This window comes from Xenopus laevis, chromosome 9_10L (genome assembly GCF_017654675.1).
Source record: "Xenopus laevis strain J_2021 chromosome 9_10L, Xenopus_laevis_v10.1, whole genome shotgun sequence".
Classification (NCBI taxonomy): Eukaryota; Metazoa; Chordata; class Amphibia; order Anura; family Pipidae; genus Xenopus; species Xenopus laevis.
The window spans coordinates 29,880,876-29,907,829 of NC_054387.1; the positions used below are offsets into that span (position 1 = coordinate 29,880,876).

Here is a 26,954-nt window from a genome sequence, read left to right on the forward strand (position 1 = left end):
GTCCTGGAGAATGGCATAATGAGCAGTAATCAGCATGGCTTTATGTAGGATAGGTCATGTCAGACAGATGTGATCTATTTGGATTTTGCCAAAGCATTTGATACTGTGCCCCACAAACGACTGCTTTCTAAACTAAGGTCTGTTGGACTTAATGAAGTCATTTGCACATGGATAGGAAACTGGCTACAGGATCAGGTACAGAGGGTGGTTGTTAATGGGACATTCTCTACTTGGAGTAAGGTTCTTAGTGTGGTCATACTGCCTTGTTTATGGTGTGCTGCTGTGAAAACTCACTTGTGGGTTTGATCGTACACCAAAATCCACCAAAAATCATAAAATACAAATCTGCATTTGTGCCCTAGCGGAGGCATAGGGTTTTCAAATGAAAAGGGAATATAGTGCTAAGAAAACTTTCAAACACAAATGAAAGAAAATAAAAGATCAGCAAGACTAGAAGTTATGAATTTATTATTTACACACCTTTGTAAAGTACACAAATACAGTAGTGATACAAACTGGTAGCTGAGCAATAAGTATCATTCAGAATGTTTTCAGATCTCAGCAGTACATACTGTTATGGCCAAAGAGGGGGATAAGTCGCCCCCTTTAAAGGTTGTTCGGTATGCTTCCCAATCTAGTCCACAGAGAACTTGTGTACAGTGGTTAGAAAAGTAGGACTGTAAGTTAGCATGACATCCACTAATATTTACAGAGAAACCACGCGCAGAATTGTACAAAGAACAGGAGACATGCGGAAAATATTACATGTTAACTAGCATACACATACAAGTCTTTCCATTACAATCCTCAAAATGTGGAAAACACTCAGTAAGAACGATCTTAAAAACACAAAATCGCCATCTATTGCGAATATCCATCTAGTAAACAGGCTTCTTGCTCCTGTACCTTAAAATATACAAGGATTATACATCTAGTGAAGAGCATACATTTTTTTTTAAAATTTTAAAAGACATTTGTGGACTACATTTAACATTTGGACCCCCCCCCCCCCGCCCCGTATTGCACAATCCCTATATGGAAACGATCTAAGGGAAAATAATTTCATCCTGTTCAGGAAAATGGGTAGCTCAGGATATTTTATTGACATTTTTACATATTACTTGGCCTACCCCCTGTCATACGCTACAAGCAGCCAGATGCAAGTTTTAAAAAGGCACCTCACTGCTACAACGGGTGCTGCTTTAATGCACTGTTCAAGGTCTGGGTTATGGAATCAAATTATAAAACAAAAAATATATACATGACATCCATAAAAGTGACAAATTAAGAATTCTGCATATTACTGCTGCAAACGCTTTACAAAACAAATCCTTAACTACTGATCCACAGAGTGTCTGGGAATGCTATACGTATCCTACCCACATTAAAAATGTCACACGCTCACCTTTCAGTTCAGGAATGAGTGATGAGTGCATTTCAGTGGAGCATTAAATTATATAATCTACATATTCCATTCACAATTTTAAAAACTTTCATCCAAGCCCATGGTCTCTTACAAAAAAATGGTCCTGCCCATGTCCTTAACAGGGCAGAACTGCTATTCTCCAACTACCTTCTACACTGTCCTTGTGAAAGTAATAGACAGACAAAACTGGCACAGTTATATGCAGTATATATACATGTGAGGTTATTTAGCAAACTAATACAAATCTCCAAAAACCAATTAGATACAGTAGAATAAAAAGGGCCATTGAAAGGTAAAATAAAATGGCAATTCTAGATTTGGCGCTTGTGACAGTCTACGCCTGCTTTTGCCGCAATAGAAGTTTGCTCGAAACTTCACGTCGGCAGCTGGTAAATACGATTCCATTCACAAAACATCATCATTTAAAAGCATGGAAAACACCACCTGGGATTCCTTCTCTTTAGAGATTAGCTTTTATTTTTTTTTATTTTGTTTTTTGTGATACGGTTTGCTCGTGAAGCCAATGTAAGATCAGCCATGCACTATACGCCCTGCGTGGGGAACGTGTTCATCGGTGTACTGTTGATGGAAGACCACTGGAAGTCACACGACTTGGAATCTGAAACATAATAAAACCATTAGTATTCGTACTTTGGCTTCTAGACTAGATATGACCTGCCACGTGTTGAACTACAATGCCCAAGCACCCAGAACTAAGCAGTCTTGCTTTAACCTTTCAGTTTAAAAATCACATTTCATTTAAAGGGGTTGTTCACCTTCCAAAAACTTTTTTCAGTTCAGTTGTTTTCAGATTGTTCCCCAGAAATAAAGACTTTTTTCAATTACTTTCCATTATTTCTTTTTTTACTGTTTTTCCAAAATCTAAGTTTAAAGTTGAATGTTCCGGTCTGTGGGGTTTGAGTCTGGCAGCTCAGTAATTCAGGAGCAGACTCTAACGGTTACAATTTTGCAACATTGAGTTTCTCAGCACCATCTCTGGAGTATTAACAACTATTGTATCAATTCTAACAGCTGCCTGTAATGAAACTTAGGGATTCTGCTCAGCAGGGACAAAGATAAGAAATGTGTCAACTAACTGTATCAATGTAGAGCAATTTAGGGGGTCAGCGACCCCTCCCCTGCTTTAAAAGGTGAAAAAACACTGTACACTTGAATATTAGAAAAATGGCGACACATAGAAAATAGAAAGTAATTGGAAAAAAACGTTATTTCTGGTGATCTATCGGAAAGCAACTAGTAGTTAGAAGGTGAACATCCCCTTTAACATGATGTATAAGATAAGACCAGTTATTAAAGGTCATTTCAAAGGTAATATACATAGAATGAAACACAAGTTATACATTAACTTCCTTAAAAGGTTCCAAACAGCAGGCTTCCAAAAATGTGACAGAACATGGTCACAAAGGGTGGCTAATGCCTCACTGTGGGCAAAAACAGGCAAGTAACTTCTTAAAGGGGTTGTTCACCTTTAAATTAACTTTTAGTATTAAAATTGGCTTTTTATTCTGCAGATCTCCAGTTTGCAATGCCATGGTCCAAATGACCCTAGCAACCATGCATTGATTTGGATAAGATACTGTTATATAAATAGTAAAGGGTCTGAATGGAAAGATGAGTAACAAAGTAGCAATAACAAATGTGCAGCCTTACAGAGAATTTGAATTTAGTTGGGGTCAGTGACCCACATTTGAAAGCTGGAAAGAGACAGAAGAAGGCAAATAATTAAATTAAAAAAGATAATAATTGAAAAGTTGCTTACTAAAAGTTAAAGGGATACTGTCATGGGAAAAACATTTTTTTTCAAAACGAATCAATTAATAGTGCTGCTCCAGCAGAATTCTGCACTGAAATCCATTTCTCAAAAGAGCAAACAGATTTTTTTATATTCAATTTTGAAATCTGACATGGGGCTAGACATTTTGTCAATTTCCCAGCTGCCCCTGGTCATGTGACTTGTGCCTGCACTTCAGGAGAGAAATACTTTCTGGCAGGCTGCTGTTTCTCCTTCTCAATGTAACTGAAGGAGTCTCAGTGGGACATGGGTTTTTACTATTGAGTGCTGTTCTTAGATCTACCAGGCAGCTGTTATCTTGTGTTAGGGAGCTGCTATCTCGTTACCTTCCCACTATTCTTTTGTTTGGCTGCTGGGGGAAAAAAGGGAGGGGTGATATCACTCCAACTTGCAGTACAGCAGTAAAGAGTGATTGAAGTTTATCAGAGCACAAGTCACATGACTTGGGGCAGCTGGGAAATTGTCAAAATGTCTAGCCCCATGTCAGATTTCAAAATTGAATATAAAAAAATCTGTTTGCTCTTTTGAGAAATGGATTTCAGTGCAGAATTCTGCTGGAGCAGCACTATTAACTGATTCATTTTGAAAAAAAATTTTTTTCCCATGACAGTATCCCTTTAACTTAAAGGTGAACCACCCCTTCAACATGCCTAAGGTTAGGAGTTTAGTACAGGCCCCCTGATTTCCAATCACCAGCAAAAGGGTTTGCTGGCTGCAGGTTGCCCGTCACTGCTATGAACTATATGAATACGGTCTTTTTAATGGGTAGTTCACCTCATATTAACTTTTAGCATGATTATAGAATCTCCTTTCATAGCAACTTTACAAATGGTCTTAATTTTTTTTCGTTGCCGATTGCCTCTTTCCAGCTTTTAAATGGGAAACACTGACCCCTGTAGTTGAAAAACTATTCCTCTTTTAGGAATAGTTGTTACTTTTTATATCAAACTTTTTATTCAGCCCCTCTCCTATTTATATTCGAGTCTCTCATTCAAACCGCTGCCTGGTTGCTAGTGTAACGAAGACCCTGGCAACCAGATAGCTGCTGAAATATCAAATTGGCAAACTGCTTAACAAAAAGCTAAACATATGAAAAACCACAAACAATAAAAAATGAAAGCCAGTTTCAGACTAGCACTGTCTACATCATACTGAAAGTTAATTTAAACGTCAGTTACCCCTTTAAGTTAATTAGAATTATGGGGTGTATGTGTATATATATATATATTACTATTTACAATGGCTCAAAAGAAGCTAGCACACACAGGAGAAAAAAAAGGTTTTTATTTTAACAGAAAAAAAAAAACAACTAACGTTTCGGCTAGGTCCCTACTACATATTATATACTATATTATTAAACTATATTATATACATAAGAGAGAGATATATATATATATATAGAGATATATATATATATATAGAGATATATATATATAGAGATATATATATATATAGAGATATATATATATAGAGATATATATATATAGAGATATATATATATAGAGATATATATATATATAGAGAGAGATATATATATATATATATATATATATAGAGATATATATATATATATAGAGAGAGATATATATATATATATATATATATATATATATATATATATATATATATATATATATATATATATATATATATATATATATATCCTTTTTCAACATTGTATTTTATACTATATTATAAAACCTTGCATAGAGAGAGAGTGTGAGTATGTGTGTGAGTGTTTTGTTTTCATTAAAAAAACGGCCGATTTTTTAACGTAAACCAATAAATATGGAATTTGAACTTTTTGTATACAAATCCTGGTGTGCATCTTTTTTACTTTGCTATTTGGATCATTTTGCCAGAGATAGCACCCAGGTAGTATTGGATTTTACAGAATTTTTTTTTCTGGTGTGCAGAAATAAAAATTACAATGAAGCACAATGAAACTTTAAAAAAAAACAAACCATGGTTTGCAATCATGTAGAGGCCTTTAGCTACAAGTAACCTATGAGCTGGTAGCCACTGGATCAAAGCAGTAGAGCAATGTACAAAAAAATAAAATAAAACTTATCAATTAGGGATGCACCGAATACACTATTTTGGATTCGGCCAAACCCCCGAATCCTTTGCGAAAGATTCGGCCGAATACCGAGCCGAATTTGCATATGCAAATTAGGGGTGGGAAAGGGAGAACTTTTTTACTTCCTTTTTTGTGACAAAAAGTCACGCAATTTCCCTCCCAGCCCCTAATTCGAATATGCAAATTAGGATTTGGTTCGGCCAGGCAGAAGGATTCAGCCGAATCCGTATCCTGCTGAAAAATGCAGAATCCTGAAATCGGTGCATCCCTAATAACAATGGGTGCGTATTGTCTCATGTGGCACTTTTGATGGCAGGATAACACTTGAGAAGACCCCAATATACAAAATGTAGACTCTGGGGCACCACTGCTTTGAAATAAAGTTTCAGATTAAATGTAAAAAAATTTAACTTCTTTCAGCATATTGCAATATACACAGACATTTCATGTACATTATCGAAGGAAACATAACTGCTATGCACATACATTCTAAAATGGCAGCTAAAGCCAAAAATTATATATGCAAATCCATGCAGCTGCTGTACAAGTTATGATCCACAGCAGTCCTATGACAAAAACAATTGTCCTCACTTTTCCTGGCTCCTTGGCCCATACTACATGCTGGCTACATGAACATGCACAGACTGGCATGTGGCGTTAACGGTGTGCAGCGTGGCACAAGCCTATAACACACACAATGGGATGAACAATTCCAGCCAGGAAAGCCAGTTAAGGTGAGTGGTACTGAAGATGGATCACTGCACAAGACTACATTGGGAAGTTACAGTAGCACTAGAGAGTTAAAGGACAACTAAATACCTCCTATAATAAGAGCTTAGCTGTTTATGGCAAAAACATTGCTTGAGGATTCAGTTGCCCTTTAAATTTAAAAAATTTGATCAGGGAGCTTAGCCTTCCTTTAAAGGAATAGTAAACCCTACTTTGAACATCTCACTCTTTGTACGATTAGAAAACCCCAGTGGGTAGGCACAAGATATGGTATATGCACCAAAGACATTGGAGGTCATTATCAACACTGTGCACATTGAACAATGGGCAGTAACTCATGGCAACCAATCAAATTGTTGCATTCATCGTTCTACCTGAGGCTGGCTGGAAAAAATGGTTGCTATAGGCTACTGCCCATGAGCAAATTTGCCCAGTATTGATACTCCCACAATACCCACAATGTGCGTTCCTGTCATTGTCTATGCCCTACCTTCACTGGACGAATTTGTATTTTGCCCTTGGTCATCACAAGGTGCGATGAATCCCAAGCGCTACAAAAAGGCAACAGAATGGCAGCTACTAATCAAGACTATTACGCAGTACAGACTCGCAGCATACATAGGTTTGGACTCTTCCATACTGCTAATTGGCAAAATAATCAGTTTACTATTCCTTAAAGAATATAACGCAGAATATATGCAAAGTGGGAGACCAAGCTGGACAGAAAACCAAGAATAAAATGTATTAAAACAAAATTGCACACAAAAATACAGCTCGAGGAGCCTGCATTTTCGTTTCTCCTTAATAATTGCCAGGCACAGCGAGCTCCCATAATTTCTGTCCAAAGTACAAGCACTTTATGGAGATCTAAGCAATAACTGCAGTTGTTTGTTAAGGACACTCACCGAGAGCTGCCTTCAACCAACGAGGTGAGCTCTTATTGACCGGGATGCTCGAAAGGAAGGCTATTCTGGGGTAGGGAAAAGACAGCTGCTTGTAATGGTCCCAAGTATTCGAGCACAAGCACTCAATTTACTTCTATCAGCATTCCAAAAAGCTACCCTGAATTAAAGGGACATTGCACACCTAAAATCAACTTAAAGGACCAGTAACAATTAAAAAAAAAAAATAGTTTCTACATAACGAAAAAAAAAAAAACAAAACACCAAGACACATTTACCTTTAAATTTGCAAATTCTTTATTAAGAAATAACTTACCGATACTCCACTAGAGCTCCTCATCAGAAAAGGTGATGATCCATCGTGCGGCGCTTGATCTCTCCTCCCTGCCTTGTATAGGAGATAGCCAGGAAGGAGAAATCGAGCGCCGCAGATGGATCGTCGCCCTTTTGCCTTTTCTGAAGAGGGCCGCAAGCGGTATATCGTTAAATTATTTCTTAATAAAGACTTTGCGAATTTAAAGTTAAATGCGTCTTGGTGTTTTTTTCCCCGTTATGTAGAAACAATTTTTTTATGTTACTGGTCCTTTAAGTTCAATAATGCTAAAAATGTGTTCAATATATTTTAATGGAATTATGCTAATCATTATTACACAGTGCAAACAGAGATAAGTGCCACCAACTTCCAGGAATCTGCATAAATAGAATGAAGGAAAAAGGAATCGCATGATTCAACCTAAGGCTTATGGCACATGCAGAGATTTCGGGGGTGTTTTGAGAGCAACTTTTTTTTCTTAAGCTCAAAATAGTGTTAAAACACCTCCGCCACAATTTGGAAATCTAGAAGATCCCACTAGGGGAAGCAGCAACCTTCAAAGTATCCAGGTCTTTGTCTCTATCAAGAGGATTCCCATCGGCAGAAATGGGAGGTAATAAGAAAAGAGCTCTATTGTTTGTGTAAGAAATTGGTGATAATGTCACAGATTTTCTCTGTGTGCCATTAGCCTTACAGAAACCTCATTAAAGTGATACGGGACAAGGTTTAATTCTAGCAACAATTGTTATGCAGGACATATCAGGATAGTGGCATGTTTCTATGCTGGAACATGTCTATCGCTTTAACAAAAGGGGGTTCAACAAGATAATCTGCCCAGTTTTCAAGCCCACACAGAGGATAGGGCAGATCAGGATTTTCACCTTAGTGAAAACTGGGAACACCTGTATAAGCTAAAAGTAGAAACTGTGCCATACTGTACTTTACAATTGCTGGCTACACGGAATTAATGACTGACTGTTCATACAAAATTTTTCTTTCGTAAATAAGGCCAGAGGTCTACATCATGCTCTGCTTCTTTCTGGCCTTCAGTAGCGGTGTTCGGTCATGCTACAAAGATCAAATTGAGCTGGGAAGAAAGCAACTGGTTATGCCATTTTTCTCATAAAGGGGCTTTGTCAAGATACATGTACATTATACGGTGATCAACCCACTGGCTTATGTATGGTATCTAGTATTTTAAACTAAAGCCTAAAAACAAATATGAGTGCCTTCAAAGTTGTGCACGGGGCTCTTGGATGTTGTTAGGAGTGTCAGTGACACTGCACATGCTCAGTGTGCTCTGGGCAGCTGTGGAGAAGCTAAATTTAGGGATTGAAAACGAGGTTTGTTTTTCATAGAAGTTGAAGCTACAGGGTTGATTATAATGATAAATGGTGCTGGTTTCTAAGATGAAATCTAATGCAAATCTGAAGTAATAACTATAAATTGGGGCATTTATCATCTATATATGTAGTATATTGTGAGCCAGTCCATAAGCTTCACGTAACATAACAGATCTTCACTGCTAAAGGGATAATGGTTGCCAAGGGCTGCTACAGAAAACAAAATGTGCAGTTTTTTTAGCATACTTCTTTGTTAAGCTTAACTTTAATATAAGTTTCTTGCAAACACACATTACCCAGAAAGCTCCAAGTAATGCCATTAAACGTCCCTATTTAATCAAGCAATTCTTCATTTGTTTTTTATAGATTAGCTTCTCTTAAATAGTAATATCAAGATGCCATGCTGATCACAAAACCATCCTGTTTATTATATTTTTCAATATTTTTTTCAGTGTTGCAGCATAGGCATAGTGCTCCAAGTTATCTAGGAACCCTGTATTTACAAACTCCAGGTTACAAGCAAACATCCCTCTGCTTTAAAGAGAAGGACTTCAAGGCCTAGAAACCATCACTTCAGAACGGACCAAGGGGAGAGTAAAAATAATACATACAGATTTTTCTCTGGAAGTTCCGATAGTGTTTATGCACCTCTTCTACACAAGCAGTGCTGAATTAGGTCATGTCGAAAATATGGCTATATTTCCCTTTAACCATTTTAGTGATGATTTCTGCAAAGCCCTCAGCCTAAATTAGAACATCCGCTTGCAGAGTTTATATCTAGTTTTAGCTATATTTTTAGTGATAAAGGGAACCCATTCTTCCTTTAAGTATCTTTAAATCGTACGGTTTTGCTAACCCATGTTGTTTATTGCATATAAACAACCAGTGGCGGGCAAAGATGGCTGGGCGTTCTAGGCAACCCAAGCAACAGTTTTTAAAAAAATTTGAATTAGATTCTCAAAATGTATCATGTACTGCCCCTAAGAATTCAAATTCAACTATTTGTCACCTTAAACCTGTCGAATTGCTGATTTAGCCTATGGGGCATGTTCTGGGATTTGGAGTTGTTTGCAGGCTTCCTGAAAATAGTTTTTTTCTGAGAAAAAACTCGAATCGAATAGAGTTTGAGGGTCAATCCCATTCAGCAGAGTTTGAAAAATTTGAATTTTTGGATAAATTAATTCGAATTTCGAGTTCATGGGAGTTTTTCGACCCTTGATAAATCTGCCGCTAAATCTGCATTAGCATATGACATTTTCAAACCTTCCTGTGAATAGGGGATAAACAAATGTGAAAATAATTTTATTAGAGAATGGAAACAATGGCCATTCTCATTATACAATCTCTAACACTAAACAACAGGCTAATATATAATCCAAAACAGCTGTGATCCTTTTGCAGGCCAATCCTTCACAGTTTTGTGAAGCGTCCATCTTGTTATAATGAAACTGTGCTTAAGTCTAGAAGAAAGCCTATGCTAGAGTAGCTTTATGGTCAGTCTCTGGAAAAAGTCGGAGCAAACCACAAAATTGTTATTGTTATGGAGTATTCCATTTCTTGACCCCCCCCACTCATATCAACTGTTCTTAGGACAAAAGGCCATTGCCCTCCCCCCCATTAGTTAAATTATAATCCCATCCAGGTGGCAATGTGCCTCACTAGAAGAATAAAAACCAAAAATATTTCAGGAAATCAAAATTAGTATTTGCTCTATGTTTTACTGGAAAACTACTTGTCAGGTTAAAGTACTAGTGGAAATTGTGACTAGTTTCATATTATTCAGACACAAACATGTTCTAGTCTCCATTAGTCAAAAATAGGGCATCTTTTGCACATTCTGACAGCACACATACCTGAGAAGTTGACATGCGTGAGGTATCTTGTCTGCCAGTTAAATCAGAGGAAGATACATTAACTGGAGCACCCCGGTGCAATCTCATACTGACTTTTCGCTCACGTTCCATTCCGGATACAGGTCGAGGAGAGGTGTTTGCTGGCAAAAACACAGAACTAACTGTAAAATCCAGAGCAGCAAATGTGAAAGGAACAGGCCATTCCGGAGTATAAAGGTGGGACATATATGCATCAATATGGCAGTGTGGTTAATTTTAGCCTTGTTTCCTAACCAATGGTGCAGCTACAGTCAGCTTTGGAGAATAGTTTGCACAGACCATCCTGCAATCCTTTATCATCCATTCCACCAATGCAACTTTGTATTAATAATATTTCTAGGAGTGAATATCAAAGGCAGGAGTGAGAGGAACGACAGCTCACTCTTCCATTTAACTTCAGAACTGCTCTTTGAAGCCATTGGCACATCACATTTACTTGGCAACTTTTTTTTTAAACAATGAAAATACATTATCTGCATTCCCCCTAAACTGACATTTAAGTCCACACTCATTTTGATGTTAGTGGCTACAAAATGTGTGATCTACCCAAACTTTTTCCATTTCAATCCTACAGTGCTATTAATGTACATGGAGACTATTTTGGAAACTTATCTATTGCATACCAGTGTGTGACGTTGGGGTAATTGGAGTGGATGGCGCTACTTCCTGAGTGCTTCGTAGTCTGCCAGAAGCAGTAGAGGGTATGCCTCTTGCAGCAGGGTTCCTTGTGTGTCTGAGCCTTTCTTCTCTTTCTCTCCTTTCACGCTCAGCATCTTCAGCTGCACGACTTGCACCCTTAAAGTAATAACAGTCAATAAAAACAGAATTAATTTTGAGACTGGTGTTGACTATACAGGCAAGGGATCTAGTGTCTAATTTTTAGTGACCTATGTAAACACAAATCAACATCAATGGGCAGATGTGGTCATTGTGCGAATGGCTTTTTAAACTTGCCAATTCGGCAATTTTTTATAGTGGCCCATGTATGACCCGTTTTAGATTTCGCTCATGCTTTAAATCTAACTCTGAATTCTATAAAATACTCACAAATTTCAACATGTTCCAGTCAAACACGTAGTCATATGAAAAGCCTTGTCTGTGGAACAGATTTCTGAAGAGTTGTCGTAAGTAAGAATAGTCTGGCTTATCATCGAAACGTAAGGACCGACAAAAATTCAGGTATGTAGCAAACTCAGCTAGAAGAAAAAATATATATATACATATACATTTTCAACAAAGGCTGGCTGATTTTTTTATTTAGTTTCCTCTGCTAATTCTTATCTAGGTAGGAAATAAAGGGGAGGTATACCCTTTCAGACCTAAACATAAACTAAAGGAATAGGACTTGTTAGGACTTGTTATTTGGCCCCAGAAAGTGCACACGGCAGTTGCAATATAGATAGCACGTAAAACATTCCCCTTCCTCAAGTGAGTGGCACAGTCAGCTGGTGCATTGTGAGTAGAGGTGCATGCTTTAGCTAAAGGAGACTGCATTGTTTTTATTTGCTGTGCAAGACTATGAGGCTAGGGCCAGACGATGTTAAGTAGGCAGAGAATCCGCTGCCCTGCTGGTTACCTTGCCTTTCAACTGCAGCGGATTTCGCCGCAAAATGCTAAACATATCTGCGCCACAATTCGCTGTATGTATATGCAGGCAGAGAAGAAGCGCAGGCTGAGATCCACCATCGTCTGGCCCTGGCCTGAAGCGTTTATGTACGATGTAGCATTGTGACTCCACTTTAAAACCTCCAGTACCTAGAGAGTGATTTTACCCCCCAACAGAGCACTTCCTGCAAAACCCATCATGTACGAATATAGCCAGTATGGCCATTTTAAATTATATATCTTACATGGATAGCCTTTACAAAGAACTTCTATTGGTGTAGACATCTTCTTTTCACTGATTCGTTCATATTTTTGCCTCTTGGTGGCAGCTTTTAACCCTTGCCATGGGAGGGAACCAAGGTTAAAGTACATAAGAACATATCCAAGAGACTCTAAATCATCTCTGCGTGATTGTTCTGAAACACAAAAAATAAAAATAAAATATAACCACAAATAAAAAGAAATTTTACTTTCAAATAAAGCCTTATTTTTGGATATGTACTGTGAAATATATTCTACACTTCCTTAATACCATAAATAGATCACTGATATGTTTTATAGTAACCTCCCCTTCCCATTAATCAGATCAGTTAGTTTAAATAGAGATAATGACCTCTGTATATACAAGTCACTCATTTTTCAGAGATACTGACACCATTGTCTATCATAACATTTTTATTTGTAATTGTACCATAAAAGTATTTTGACAGGTTGAGAAGAGACAGTCAGGTTGGCAAAAGTCAGGTTTAGGAACTTCAATAACAAAAAAAGCCCTATCATAAAAAAAACAAATCATCACTATCTATTTTGATTTACCGTATATACTCACGTATAAGCCGAGTTTTTCAGCACCCAAAACAAGCTGAAAAACGCTGCCTCGGCTTATACGCGGGTCAGTTACTGATGCGCTTCCGACCGGCAGCTTCTGACCTGCAGAACCCCTGCAGAACCCCGGAAGTATGCTTAAAGCGATTCTGACACGTTCCTATAAAAATCATAGGAACGTGTCAGTATGAAGAAAATGCTGCACATAAAATATTTCTGCAATATTATGCTGCACATACCGGTAAAATATTTCCTGCAAAGGCCCCCCCCCCGCAAATCCGCCCCCAGCCCTGCGCACCTTTCTCAGCCGAATCGGTTCCTGCACTGACTGATCTTCCGGGTTGCTTCACTGACGCAGGGCTGGGGGCGGAGCGATCCTTCCATAGGCTGAGCACATACCGGTAAAATATTTCCTGCAAAGGCCCCCCCCCCGCAAATCCGCCCCCAGCCCTGCGCACCTTTCTCAGCCGAATCGTTCCTGCACTGACTGATCTTCCGGGTTGCTTCACTGACGCAGGGTTGGGGGCGGAGCGATCCTTCCATATAAGGATCGCTCCGCCCCCAGCCCTGCGTCAGTGAAGCAACCCGGAAGATCAGTCAGTGCAGGAACCGATTCGGCTGAGAAAGGTGCGCAGGGCTGGGGGCGGATTTGCGGGGGGGCCTTTGCAGGAAATATTTTACCGGTATGTGCAGCATAATATTGCAGAAATATTTTATGTGCAGCATTTTCTTCATACTGACACGTTCCTATGATTTTTATAGGAACGTGTCAGAATCGCTTTAAGCATACTTAAGGGAGCCGGCAGTGGAGTCCCTTACCTGTACCTCACCAACATGGAGATCTCTGTACAGGACCTGCAGGTGAGGAGGGGGAGGGGAGTCACGTGACTCTGAGAGCTGTCACTGAAGTGTTGTTTCAGTGAGCACAGCACACAGAAGTGAGACACAGAGAGTCTTTAGCTTTAGATTTTTTTGTGTCAGTATCACTTAAAGCTCTGTTTTGGGTTCTAGATAAGATGCCAATTACACAGGGGTTTAACTGTGCACTGAAACATGATTAACTACTCTGGCCACAATCGGTTGCTAGAAGCAGGATGTAGGAAAGTGAAAGCAGTTGAAATGTTTTTGTTTAATCTGTTCAGTTTAAAAAACAAACAGAAAAAAAAAACGTTGGGAAAAATGTATGTTCAGCACAAGTTCAACTTATTCCCTGTTCTTTTCTAATGAAGGCCAGCCTTATTTTGCACAATAAACTTGAAACAATAATCTCAGTAGAGCCCTGTACCATTTTTTAGCTTTAAATAAATCCTTAGTAAGCCAAAGCCTGAAAAGCCATGTTAAAAAAAATGCTCTTATACAAAAACAAAAGAACATGCAGACAAGTTCTCCATTCAAAGGAGAACTAAACCGAAAAGTTAAAAAAACATACATAGACCCCCCTCCCTCCAGCCTAGCTGTTACCCTGGACAAATGCCCCTAACTCTTTACTTACTGTCCAGCGGGCGCCATCTTCAGTCGCTTCAGTAATCTTCGGAATGCCGCCGGTGTAGTGGAGCATGCTCAGTTGGAGCAATTTTCTGCACATGCGCCAAAAATCACTAAAATGCCGAATCGCCGGTCTCATTCCGAATATTACAGAAGCTGCTGAAGATGGCGCCTGTGAACTCCGCTGGACAGAACGGGGGGGGGGGGGGGGTCTATGTAGGGTAGGGTTTTTTAACTTTTGGGTTGAATTCTCCTTTAAGCACTGCATATTCAGCACACACAGCTTGGCTTCCAATGAACATATTCAAATGATTTAATTTATTGTAAAACTATAAAATAAATAGTTTATGTTCTGCTTGTATAAAATAAAGTGACCAGGGTTACAAAATATGTAGGCAAACTGAGCATCAGTTGTATAGATATGTCCAAAACACAGAACCAGCACATTAACAGAGCCAATTACAAAATCCATTCTGCATGTCTGGATCAGGGGACTGCAGCCTCTTTTGCCAATGACAACATATACAGGACAGTCATTGGCCAGATTTAAGACAAGCAGAGCATTTTCTTCTTGCATTTGCCAAGAATGTTAGCAAATGCAAGCTAGAGTATGCTTATTCCTGGCACATAATTCACTTTACATTGATCTGGACATTAGGCTGATGAAACCTATCTGCGTGCCATTTGTCTGAATATCAGAATTAGCCACAAATGGCAGAGATCCAAAGACTAAAATAGAGATCCAAAGACTAAAATAATATATTTAACACAGCAATCAATCTTCCATAATAATTGAATAAAATTACCTATTCCGAGGTGGGTGTTAATAGATGCATAGCGAGCCGTTCCGGTTAGGTTCTTGTTTTCACGATATGGTATATGCTGGTGTGTGCGAGCATCTCTGTATTTTTTGGCCAGCCCAAAATCAATGATGTATACTAGATTGCCTTTCTTTCCAAGTCCCATCAGAAAGTTGTCAGGCTTCACATCCCGATGGATGAAGTTTTTGGAATGGATGTATTCGATTCGGCTGATCTATAACGTAAGAAACATTTTATTTCTGAATCAATGCCAAAGAATGGAACAGAGGGTTTTCCCAGTGAACACTTTTTTTCATCAAACATGAATCATATCAGAATGATCTTTTTTTGATGAGAATCAACGTCTACATTAAATATGAAGCCTAAACCATGTGGCACAAAAACCTTGCTCCACCTGTACTGTTAACTCTTTGCTCACAAAGTATATCACTTGGGAACAATGGCAGATATACCTACATATAGCTGAATAGATTTACATTCAGTAATAGTGCCACATTCCACAAGACTTCCCAAATCATAAAAGTATTATATAGATGCTCCAAAAAAATAAGTGTGGTCTGCGGCTGAAAGGAACACACACGTGTGTGTGTGTGTGTGTGTGTGTGTGTGTGTGTGTGTGTGTATATATGTGTATATATATGTGTATATATATATATATATATATATATATATATATATATATATATATATATATATATATATATATATATATATATATATATATATATATATATATATATATATATATATATATATATATAAATATATATAAATATATACACATATACAAATCGAATTTGGACCGCACTCCATAAGAGAGCCGAGGCCTGGGTGCCAGTTGGGTATAGATAAACATATTCCGCCAAGTAACAGCACTCCAAGGAAGAAAATAATGCCAAAAAAAATTAGTGATAAGCCAGGTTTATTTATTCCAACGTTTTGGCTCCATGTTAGAGCCTTCGTCAGGGAAAAGAAAATTTTCTTTTCCCTGACGAAGGCTCTATATATATATATATATATATATATATATATATATATATATATATATATATATATATATATATATATATATATATATATATATATATATATATATATATATATATATAGCTGTATATCTCTATCTCTCTCTCTCTTATAAATGTTAGCTTTTATATTACACATGCATATTTGCAACTGGGAAAGTCATGGTGCACCAATAATTGTATAGAGCAAAGGTATTGTACTAAGCCACATTGCTTGAGAACCCAGAGGAAGCAGGTACAGGCATGGGATCTTTTATCCAGAATGCTCGGGACATGGGGTTTTCCAGATAAAATACCGTAATCTGGATTGCTATACTGTGTAAATATTACATTAAACTAACAGGAGTGTTTTGCCTCCAATACAGATTAATGTTATTGTAGTTTGAATCAAGTACAGTGCACTGTTTTATCATTACAGGGATTCAGTTTTCAAAAAGTTATTTGATTATAATTGAATCTATGGCAGATGGTCTTCCCATAATTCAGAGCTTCATGGATAACAGAGCCCATACCTGTATTTACAGGTGAAATAAACTGGTTATTTAGCTCTCCTCCTATAGCAAACTGACATTTGATTTCACATTGGGGACCAAGCACAGATTTGCTGCTGTGCGACCTTTGCATCAAGACATTGCAACTCCTTTAATATTGGAGACTTATTATTGGCCTCAGAAGTCTTTTCACAACTTCAATTGTCAATGCAATTGTACTATTTATCAAGCCAGTAAAGTTTCCAAACTGCATATATAGGAAAGAACTGCAGGAGTCACATTGACCAACTAAAAGAAGAAAAAAACGCTGCACTGGCTAATCACTTGTTATGGTGCTTTCTGAAACAATGGCAGTAATACTAGTGCTTCTAGTTTTGGCAAGTAGCAGTACATGTTTATGAATATTATTTTACTTCCTTGTTGCTTAGATAACCAGAAGGTTATAGGGTGGTATAGAAAAAGCTACCCAACAAAACAGGGAGTCATTTATCAAACTGCAGGTCTTATATTACAAAATGCAGTGTAAACGTCAGCTGTAAGGGAAACAAATCTTAAGTTAATGTCACAAAGCCTTTTCTGGCAATTTGCCTCTGCTACTTTTCTAGTAGTTTTGAAATCAAAATGGAAGAATTACTGTAGAAATTGGAACAGGATGACACATTTACAAACCATACACAAAAAATAACAAATTGCAAGGTGAGCATTCCTTTTAAAAGAATCCACGGGGGAGAAGAAACTTACCATCTGGTCAGCAAGAAGGAGAACAGTTTTCAAGCTAAATTTCCTGGAACAGAAATTAAAGAGGTCTTCCAGACTTGGTCCCAGTAACTCCATGACCATGACATTGTAATCACCTTCTGCGCCACACCATTTTATTGTTGGAATTCCCACTGAAAAAGAAAATGACAAATTCTGTAAGCAAGGGTATGTGATCTGCAAAAAACAAAACAACAAAAATAAATTCCTCTTAGAGCAGCCAGAATGGTAAGGGAAAGGAGGCTAAAACAGAAAAACTCACCCCCTCCTTGCATCATTTTATAGATCTTGCTCTCAATATGAAGCTGAGGATGTTTTGTTTTCACACATTCTAACTTGATTGCAACTTCTTCCGCCGCTGCAATATCAGTGCCTAAAAAACAGAAAAAGATGAAATGATATTCTGTAATACATTACAAATGTGTGTATATATATATATATATATATATATAAAAAATATTTACACATTGTTCATTGGAATACTGTACCTACATGCCCAGTGATTAACTATTAAGGATTGATTCTTAAAACTGGGAGCCCAGATTAGAGCAATGGTTTATTAAATTCTTATTAGCCATTAGAGTACCTGCCAGGACAAACAGGCAGGCGAGATGTCTGGGGTTCCATGAGGCATGAATAAATAAAATTTGGCATTTTGTTTTTTCTCTAGATGCTTAATCGCACTGCATGAAAAACATAGTGATAAAAAGTAGTATAATTGAGGCCCCCTAAACAGCAGCAACAACATATACAGAACTCTCATTCCAGAGAATATTTACAGCACCTGCATTATATGAGGAAGTGACTGGAAACAATTCCACCCATTTTTCCCCCATTATTTTTTCACAAAAAAAAAAAAAAAAGGCTTAGGGCTACTAATGCTGTCAAACTTCCTTGTGCGATGTTAGCCTTATACATAGTTCTGGCATGTGACAGAGCAACATGTTATGGCCCGCTGACTAAAGTGGGAGACTAAGAGCAACTATTGCAATCTAAGCTGATGCAACAGTAAGAATACCAAATCATCTGACACATTGGAGACACTATAAAATAGATGCATTTTGCTGGGCTGAATGGATTGCATTTAAATTCCATTTAAAATTGTTGTGTATGAGTGAAGGCCTTCTAGCAGGATTTTTGGAATTATTTCTCAACGATAAGCTTACTCTAGAGTCATCCCACTTCTTCCCAACATTGTAACTTAGGCATCAAGGTTTAGGGTCGAAATTGCACTGCTCACAGGAATTATATCTTAAAGGACCAGTAACATCGAATTTCTTTTTTTTTTTTTTTAAATTCGTTAGTATACAACGAAAAAAACCCCACAAAAACAAATTAAACTTTGAAATCGCTAAGTCTTTATTAAGTAATAACTTACCGAAACTCTGCTTGTGCTCCTTTTCAGAAAAGGCGACGATCCATCATACGGCGCTCGATTTCTCCTCCCTGGCTATCTCCGATAATGAAGGCATGGAGGACAAATCGAGCGCCGAATGATGGATCACCTTTTCTGAAGAGGAGTGCAGTGGAGTTTCGCTAAGTTAATTCTTAATATTAATATTCTATTTCAAAGTTTCATTTGTCTTTGTGGGTTTTTTCTTGCTATATACTAACGATTTTTTTTTATTTTTAAAAAGTTGATGTTACTGGAATAGCAGTGACTTAAAAGACTAATACAGTCTATGGCCACAAGCATATGGACACCACTTCTAAAAATTGCATGTCTTAAGCTGGAAAGCTCATTGCAGAGTTGCAAACGGTCTATCTGTACAAGAACTATACATCTGAAGAATGGGTTTTTCATGGTCAATCATGACTTAAGACATAAGCCTTAAATCACCATGCATAATGCCAAGCCTATGCTCGAACGGTGTAAAGGCCCATGTTATTGGTGCCACTTTGTGGAATGATAAATTGGTCATCATTTCGACAACCAGACAAGACAGCTTTGTATATTGAGGATGCCAGAGGTAACCTATCTGCCCAAAAGTATATTGTATGAGAGAATCAAATGCTTTGGGCTGTTTTTTTGTGGTTTGGGGTAGGGCCTCGGCTCCAGCGACAGAAAATTTAAATACTACAGCATACAATAGCCTTAACAATTGCCTGCCTCCTACTGGGTGGGTTAGGGCCTTCTCCTGTTTCAGCAAGGTAATGCCCCTGAGGCAAAGTGAAACTTGACTAGTCTGCAAATAAAATAAAATACCTGGGGGGGGGGGGGGATGACCAGGAACATCAACCTGCAAGTCATATTAGATTAGACTAGTATTAGCCCACTTAAAGGAAAACTATACCCCCAAAATGAATACTTTAGCAACAGATTGTTTATATCATATTAAGTGACATATTAAAGAATCTTACCAAACTGGTCTATATATTTAAGTAAATCTTGGCCTTTTACATCTCTTGCCTTGAACCACCATTTTGTGATGCCTCAGATCACCTGACCAGAAGTACTACAACTCTAACAGGAAGAAGTGTGGAAGCAAAAGACACAACTTTGTCTGTTAATTGGTTCATGTGACCTAACAAGTATGGTTTGTTGGTTCGTTTGTGTGCACAGTGAATCGTACGATCCCAGGGGGGCGGCCCTTATTTTTTTAATATGGCAATTTTCTATTTATTATTACCCAATGGCACATACTACTAGAAAAGTATATTATGAAAATGGTTTGTTTACATGAAGCAGGGTTTTACATATGAGCATTTTTATACAATATCTTTTTATGGAGACCTACATTGTTTGAGGGGTATAGTTTTCCTTTAAGCTGGCCATAGACGCACGAAAATTCGTTTTGTACGTTTTTCGGACGTACAGCTTGTCCCAAGGTTTTTCGTACCATGGCAATCGTTCGTTTATACGATCGGACAGGCTGGAAGATTTCTGTCGGCTAAAGAGAATATCTCTGCATCTATTGCCTATCTGGCGATATCAACGGGTGACCGTCTCTGCTATTTGCCGGACATAACTTTCATACGATTGCCGTCATGGCCACAACATGGTCTGATTTGTTCTTTTACTACTGTATTTAAGCTGAACGGTTAGTTACAGGTCAGATAGGAAGCTAAAATCTATACGGTTGAATAGAAGCAAATACCTTCATCATTATTCCTGCATCTAACTGAAAGGCAGCCCAGTAAGGTGCTCTGGATTTCAAAATGAGGATGCTTATTATTTTAAAGGGGTGCGCGGGGTGGAGATGTCTTTTTAGAAGATCCTTATTGTAAAATGCAAGGATTTAGGACTCCAGATCCAAAAGGCTCCAGGATGATGGGGTGGTACTTTCCTATGAGTAAATCAGCTGTCATTTAAAGACACAAGACTGCTGTCAAGCATTACTCCCAGGCCTGTCTCCTCAAGAGATTCCAGCCCAGCAATATTTTCCTTCATCCTTGTAGGAAGGTGCCATTTCCATGACCCCCCCCCCCCAAAGACTATATACCAGATGACTACCACAGCCCCTAGTGGTCCTAAACCTGATCTAATACAGTGTGTATTGGGGCCAGGGAGGATCCCAGCTTGTGCAGTACGAAGACTCGCAGAACCCCCGTAGTTGTACCGTAGTCCTTTACATATTTGGGCCTGTCACTAAGATCTGAGCGGAAAACGTACCATTTCTGTGGGGGAAGAGGGGGGGGGAAGCTTAGTTTCTTACCCAAGTATATGTCCCCGAACGAGCCGCTGCCGATCTTTCGGCCCAACCGATACCGGTTACCGACTCTCAACTCCATCCTGCTGTGCGGGCCCGTTCCTCCTTCCCCAGCTATTGGTCTCTAAAAGCCCGGGCCACTTTTCACCATCGATTGACGTTTTCCATCCGGCACTAGGAAGCATAAAATAGTGCCGGGGCGATAGATCAAAGAGTGCCTTCTGTGTTCCTTTCCTTTCCGCGCTCCCGGGAAGCGTCAAAACGAAGGATTTGGGTGGATTATACCGAACCCCTAGGCCGATTCCAACAAACAAACCAAGCAAGAGGCTGTCACCGAAACTCGTGACGTCACTCTACCTAGCAACAAACTAGCGGCGATGGGAAGGAGGAGCATGGTAGATATCACATGATCAGTTTACGAACTCGATTTTTACGCCCATCTTGTGGTCGATGATAATAAGTTAGGAACTAATAAGGAAACGAGCAAGCTTCCTGTCTGCAAATGGATTGTGTCAGGGAGACTCATTTATTGTTATCAAAAATACATCATGCTCCTGAGAAATAATGCCGTGCTGAATCCATTTCTCCATAATAGAAACAAATTAGTAATATTTATATTAACTTTAGGGCCACTGTAATAAATAGGCAGAAGGGTACTTTTCCTTGAGGTATTATTTATTGTAACTTTACTTTTTAGCACAGTTTTCTACCCCTGTCTTTAAAATAGATCTAAATGAAACAAAACCCAAAGAGTGACTAAGGTAGCTTCAAGAAGGGGTTGGATGGCTTGTAAGCAATTGAGAAAATACAGGGTTATTGAAACGAACTTAGTACAAAATAGATCTGGAGACTGGGTCGCCATCTTGGAGACAAGAGGATATTTTCTTTAAATGAAAACTATACCCCACACACAATGTAGATCTCTTTAAAAAGATATTGCATAAAACAACTCCTATGTTTAATGTAAATAAACCATTTTCATAATAATAATATATATTTTTTAGTATTATGTGCCATTGGGTAATCATAAATAGAAAACTGCCATTTTAAAAAATAAGGGCTGCTCCCTGGGATCATATGATTCAAGGTGCACACAAACAAACTATACTTGTTTTTTGTGTTTCTTCCAGTTAAACTGGCCATCTGATTGTATGAACAGGGGCGCTCCACCAATGAGGCGAGTTGAGCCACTCGCTCTTCTAGTGCATACACTAGCGACGTGCACTGCCCGACCCCCTCCAGCGCTGAAAAGGTGAGCGCCGTGAGGAGGGGTGGGGGTGGCAAAGGAAGGCAGCCTCAGGCGGCGAAGAGGCAAGAATCGCCGCTGCGTACGAATCATTTTACGACCGGCTGCCACTAACCATTCCGATCAAATAAAGTACAAAAGAACAGATCAGCCGATGTTCTGCCCCTGACAGCAATCAAACTAAAGTTATGTCCAACAAAAGCTAGTGACAGTCTCCCTCTGAAAATCGTACAATCGGCAAAACATGCAGAGATATTACCCGCAGCCGACAGAAATCTTTTAACCTGTCCGATCGACCAAACGACCGATCTCTGCCGGATGAAAAATGCTGGGACCCTCCACACACGGTCCGAAAATCATATGAATCCTCGATTCGTACGATCAGATCTTTGTGTCTATGGCCAGCTTTAGAGTTGTAGTATTTCTGGTCAGGTGATCTCTGAGGCAGCACAGAGACCATTACTAAATGGTGGTTCAAGGCAAGAGATGTAAAATGGCAATTTTTATCTATTAAAGATGAATCAACTCTAAAAGCAATAGAAGGAAAATAGTGATGCTCTTTTGGATGAAATCCTGTGTGAACTCCATGCGTTCTTACATACATATGTAAAATGTATTGTATGGAGTACGGTAGGATTGTTGCAGCATTCCACACCTTACTTAAAGGGGATCGATCATACGTTGACTCTGGTAGTGATTTTTTCCTCCTCTGTATAAATAATGTACCCCTCCATTAATTTATGGCATCATGAGAAGTTGTGGTCTCTAAGGTAAATTCTAATAGCCTTTATTACTTTAAGGCAAAATAGTAGGAGGCAACAAGGCAATTCCCTAGAAAAGTTCTTTCCAGGAAAGATTGTTAGTTTCAATACTCATTGATCGATGAGCCGGCCGATATCCAAATCTTCTGCCGATTTTGGTTGGTTCGTCTCCCGCCATACATGCACCGAATACCGTACGAAGATTTGTTTTGTACAATAGTATGGGTGAGTGTATGGCCACCTTAAGGGACAAGGCCCCTATCAACACTTTCCCTCATGCACAATTGGGAATTGTTTGGGCCTCTGTCTACATCAAATGCAAGGAACTGCCCATCTTTAAATTAACTTTTAGTATGATGTACAAGTGCATTTTTTAATTATTAACCTTTTTATTCATCAGCACTTTGGAATTTCAGCAGGTATCTGGTTGCTAGTGTCCAAATTACCTTAGCAACCAGACAGTGGTTTGAATAACAGACTGGACATTGAATAGGAGAGCAAATGAATTGAAAGATAAGATGCAGAGAGGGTTTTTTTTAAAAAAAAACATTTTTACAGTGAGGACTGTGAAGCTGTGGAATTTTCTCCCTGAATTAGTTGTACTCACAACCGAGTACCTTCCCATAAGCCCCAGATACATTTGATTTCAGAAAGTAGGAAAACATAGGGCTATTAAGAAACGGAATCTTTGCCATGTATCCACCAGTGCCTTAAAGTGGCGCTGTTTAACATTAAAATGAAAGCACTGAGCATGCCTGCAGCAAAACTTGCCCCACCCTCCAAAACTGATCTTCCAAGGCACCTGATTGTGACTAGGCTTCAAGGTCCCATTTTTCTTCTGGGACTTTCAGGCATCGATGTCTGGATATATGTGACAACTGATTGACACCTTACACTTGTATCCCTGACTTAATAACAGCAGTTATCCATGCTGCTATCAACTTCTATATGCATCAAATTCAGCAGTTACCAAAGAGAAAGCTACGTGTTGATGCATGTAGAAGATCACATTTTCCATAATTTTTATCGAATGACCATTATGCATTATTCAGTGTGAAATATGTTGTTGTCGTCACTTGTATCAAGTCTAATTGTTACTGATATGCTTCAGGCAGGAAGGTGTTCCTGATGGAATTTATGAACCCATAGAGATAAATGTTCAAACAGCTGAAGGAAATCTCACCTGTCAATGTTACCAAATGAAAAAGTGTGTCTTTGGCCTTACTTCTCCACAATACAAGCAGGTAAGAAGCTTTACAGTTCAGTATGCTTTCACTACTAGTCATCGCAATTTTACATCAAATTACAGTTTTTTTGCAATTGTCTATTGCAATACAATAATTTATAATTTTTTAATTACAGGACAAGTTCTAATTTAGGATACTTTATGATACTTTAAAGCACTGCGTATCTTGACAGCGCTATATAAATAAATGATGATGATGATGATGATGATGATGATACTTTAGACCTGTGTTCCTGTTCACTGAAAACTGCATTAGTTAGAAAGTTGTGAAATGGGAAACCCTGAACAATATCTGAAAAGAAAATGCTAAAATTGACTACTACATGCTCTGTATCTTGCTTTCATTCTTGCTGTGTGCTTAATGCTCTTTTGCAAGTTCATCAGTTTTAGAGCTGGGGAAGACGGGGTTAAAATAGAACATTTACTGTAAGGGCTATAAAATACAAGACTTTTAGACTACAGCCATTTCCTAATCATTGTATTGGAAGCAAGTGTAAATAAGGCATTTGACTACCACATTCATAAGCTAAAGATCCAGAATTCTAACAGAGAGAAAGTTGGTATTGGGAAAGTTAGTAGAGCAGCCAGAGGCTCCACCAAGGAGGCCAGAAGAATAAGTACCCTGTAGTGTCACCTGCCAATATAGGGACTCAAGCAGTTAGGCTCTGGAATAGAAGATTTCTGGAGTAATTCATCACTGTGAGCATCTGCTAGCTATGGGGACTAGTTACATATAACCTCTGGATTGTAATATCAAGTGAAGGTTTATTATACCATCTAAGCAGCACCAGCAAACAGACTGTGAGATTCAGCAAATAAAGTTTAACATTTTGTTAAAAAGAATGACTGGCACCTAAGTTATTGTGAGATCAAGTTCTGCACGAATAATTCATTGTGGTAAAACCCATCTTCCACCAACACAGTGAGGGCCCATCTGAGAGAAGGGGTCCCATGTAACACATGCTCTACCAGGAGTTGCAATTGACCAAGTTCAAGTTGGGTAAAAGTGAAGGGTTGTAGGTATCAGAGAGTACTCCATCTTCTAACTAGTGTTACATTGATTTGAAACAAATGTATTTTGAATGGAGTTCTCCTTTCAAGAATGGATGTTTTGATAAAGGCATGTGTTTCTACTGTATAAGCAGATATGGATTTAAAACAAGTGCTTATTATAACAGATCCTATGCATGGGAGCAAAACAGAATGACTTACCACTTGAGTATCGGAAGATGCTGCAAGACATAGAAACCAACAACTTCTCTGGCCATATTCCTATCATGGACCAGCTAAAAGATGCAATTGACAAACTGCAAAGTGCAATGTATCAGTAATGGAAATGAAGAGAAACTGAACTTACTGTCAGCCTCTATTGTGAAAGAGACTGGATAACAATTGCTTTTTCTTACTGAGCAGTCTTCTGGGACTGGGTGCTTCATTTGATCTTTATTCACTCGGAAATCAAAAAGAAGCATTATACATTTTATTGATAGGTTTCACCTCTGGGGACACTAGAGGGGATCATTTATCAGTCATGGTGCAGGTGCAAGCAGAAATTGTACCAGTACTCTTGTCCATAGCAGCAATGAGTTTTGGTTGATCTAATACAAGTTTGATTGGTTGCTATGGGCAACTGCGCTGGCACAATCTAGCACCAACCTAAGTAAATCAGCTCCACTAAAAGCAAATATTGGTGTAATTTTATTATCAGGGAAGGATGCAGTTTTAGGGGCAGATTCACTAAGCGGTGAATTTGCGCTAGTGTCCACTTTGCTCACAGCGCAACACTTCTCCAGGTGTAGATTAGACAGAACAGCGCTAATTCACTAAAAATCTGAAGTTGCGTCCGGGGCGCCGAACGCTGGTGAAGTTGCGCTAGCATTAATGGCAAGCAAAGTGAAGTTGCGCTAGCGTTGCCTAATTTGCATACGCCGGGAAGTTGAATGGACATATATGTTGCAGCCAATATATTACACTACACAAGCCCGGGAAACCTTAATAAAATAAAATAGAGTTGTTATATTGCCCTACACATGAGCCCAGTGTATAGTTTATGTGCCATATGTTAGGATATGTAGGGGGGGGAACCCGGGTACCCCAGAAAAAATTTACGATCTTTTGCAGCCTATCACCCTGAAAAATGAAAAGTCACCAGCGTTTTTTGGGACTTACATTTTTTTCGCCTGGTCTGAGGTGACGAAGGCAAGTCTGGCGCAAGAGGTAACGTTTAGTAAAATCTGCATCTTAGTGAATTTGCATAGTTACGTCTCTTCACCAGAGCGCAACTTCGCCAGGCGTAAGAGAGCGAATTACCGCTAGTCTCCTTCGCTAGCGAAATTACGCCTGTGTCCGTTAGTAAATCAGCGAAGTAACAAAATGACGTCACGCTGGCGAATTTTTCGCCCTTTAGTAAATCTGCCCCCAAGTGTGAGGCAGACAATCTATTTATTTTGTATTTTATAAATTATTTAAAGTTTTCTGCAATATTTTCAAGCAATTACTGATGTCATATTTTAGCTTGATATAGGCAATTTATTCATTTTTTTTT

At 38.6% G+C, this 26,954-nt stretch overlaps 1 protein-coding gene across 3 annotated transcripts; it reads right to left on the minus strand.

The window, feature by feature from the left end:
• Nucleotides 1-451: 451 nt before the first annotated feature.
• On the minus strand, nucleotides 452-21,538 carry csnk1d.L (casein kinase 1 delta L homeolog). Of its 3 annotated transcripts, XM_018235120.2 has the most exons (10): nucleotides 21,163-21,537; nucleotides 17,769-17,879; nucleotides 17,492-17,640; nucleotides 15,220-15,448; nucleotides 12,349-12,519; nucleotides 11,546-11,694; nucleotides 11,122-11,293; nucleotides 10,460-10,599; nucleotides 6,954-7,018; nucleotides 452-2,045 (listed from the first exon to the last, which is right to left on the minus strand). In XM_018235120.2, the coding sequence occupies exons 1-9, from the start codon at nucleotides 21,236-21,238 to the stop codon at nucleotides 6,986-6,988; spliced, it is 1,230 nt and encodes a 409-aa protein (XP_018090609.1). In that variant the 5' UTR covers nucleotides 21,239-21,537; the 3' UTR covers nucleotides 452-2,045; nucleotides 6,954-6,985. The 3 variants fall into 3 exon arrangements, with proteins under 3 accessions (XP_018090609.1, XP_018090608.1, XP_018090607.1); XM_018235119.2 differs by lacking the exon at nucleotides 6,954-7,018 and having other exon boundaries at nucleotides 21,163-21,536; XM_018235118.2 differs by lacking the exons at nucleotides 452-2,045; nucleotides 6,954-7,018 and having other exon boundaries at nucleotides 9,662-10,599; nucleotides 21,163-21,538.
• Between the last annotated feature and the right edge of the window lie 5,416 nt (nucleotides 21,539-26,954).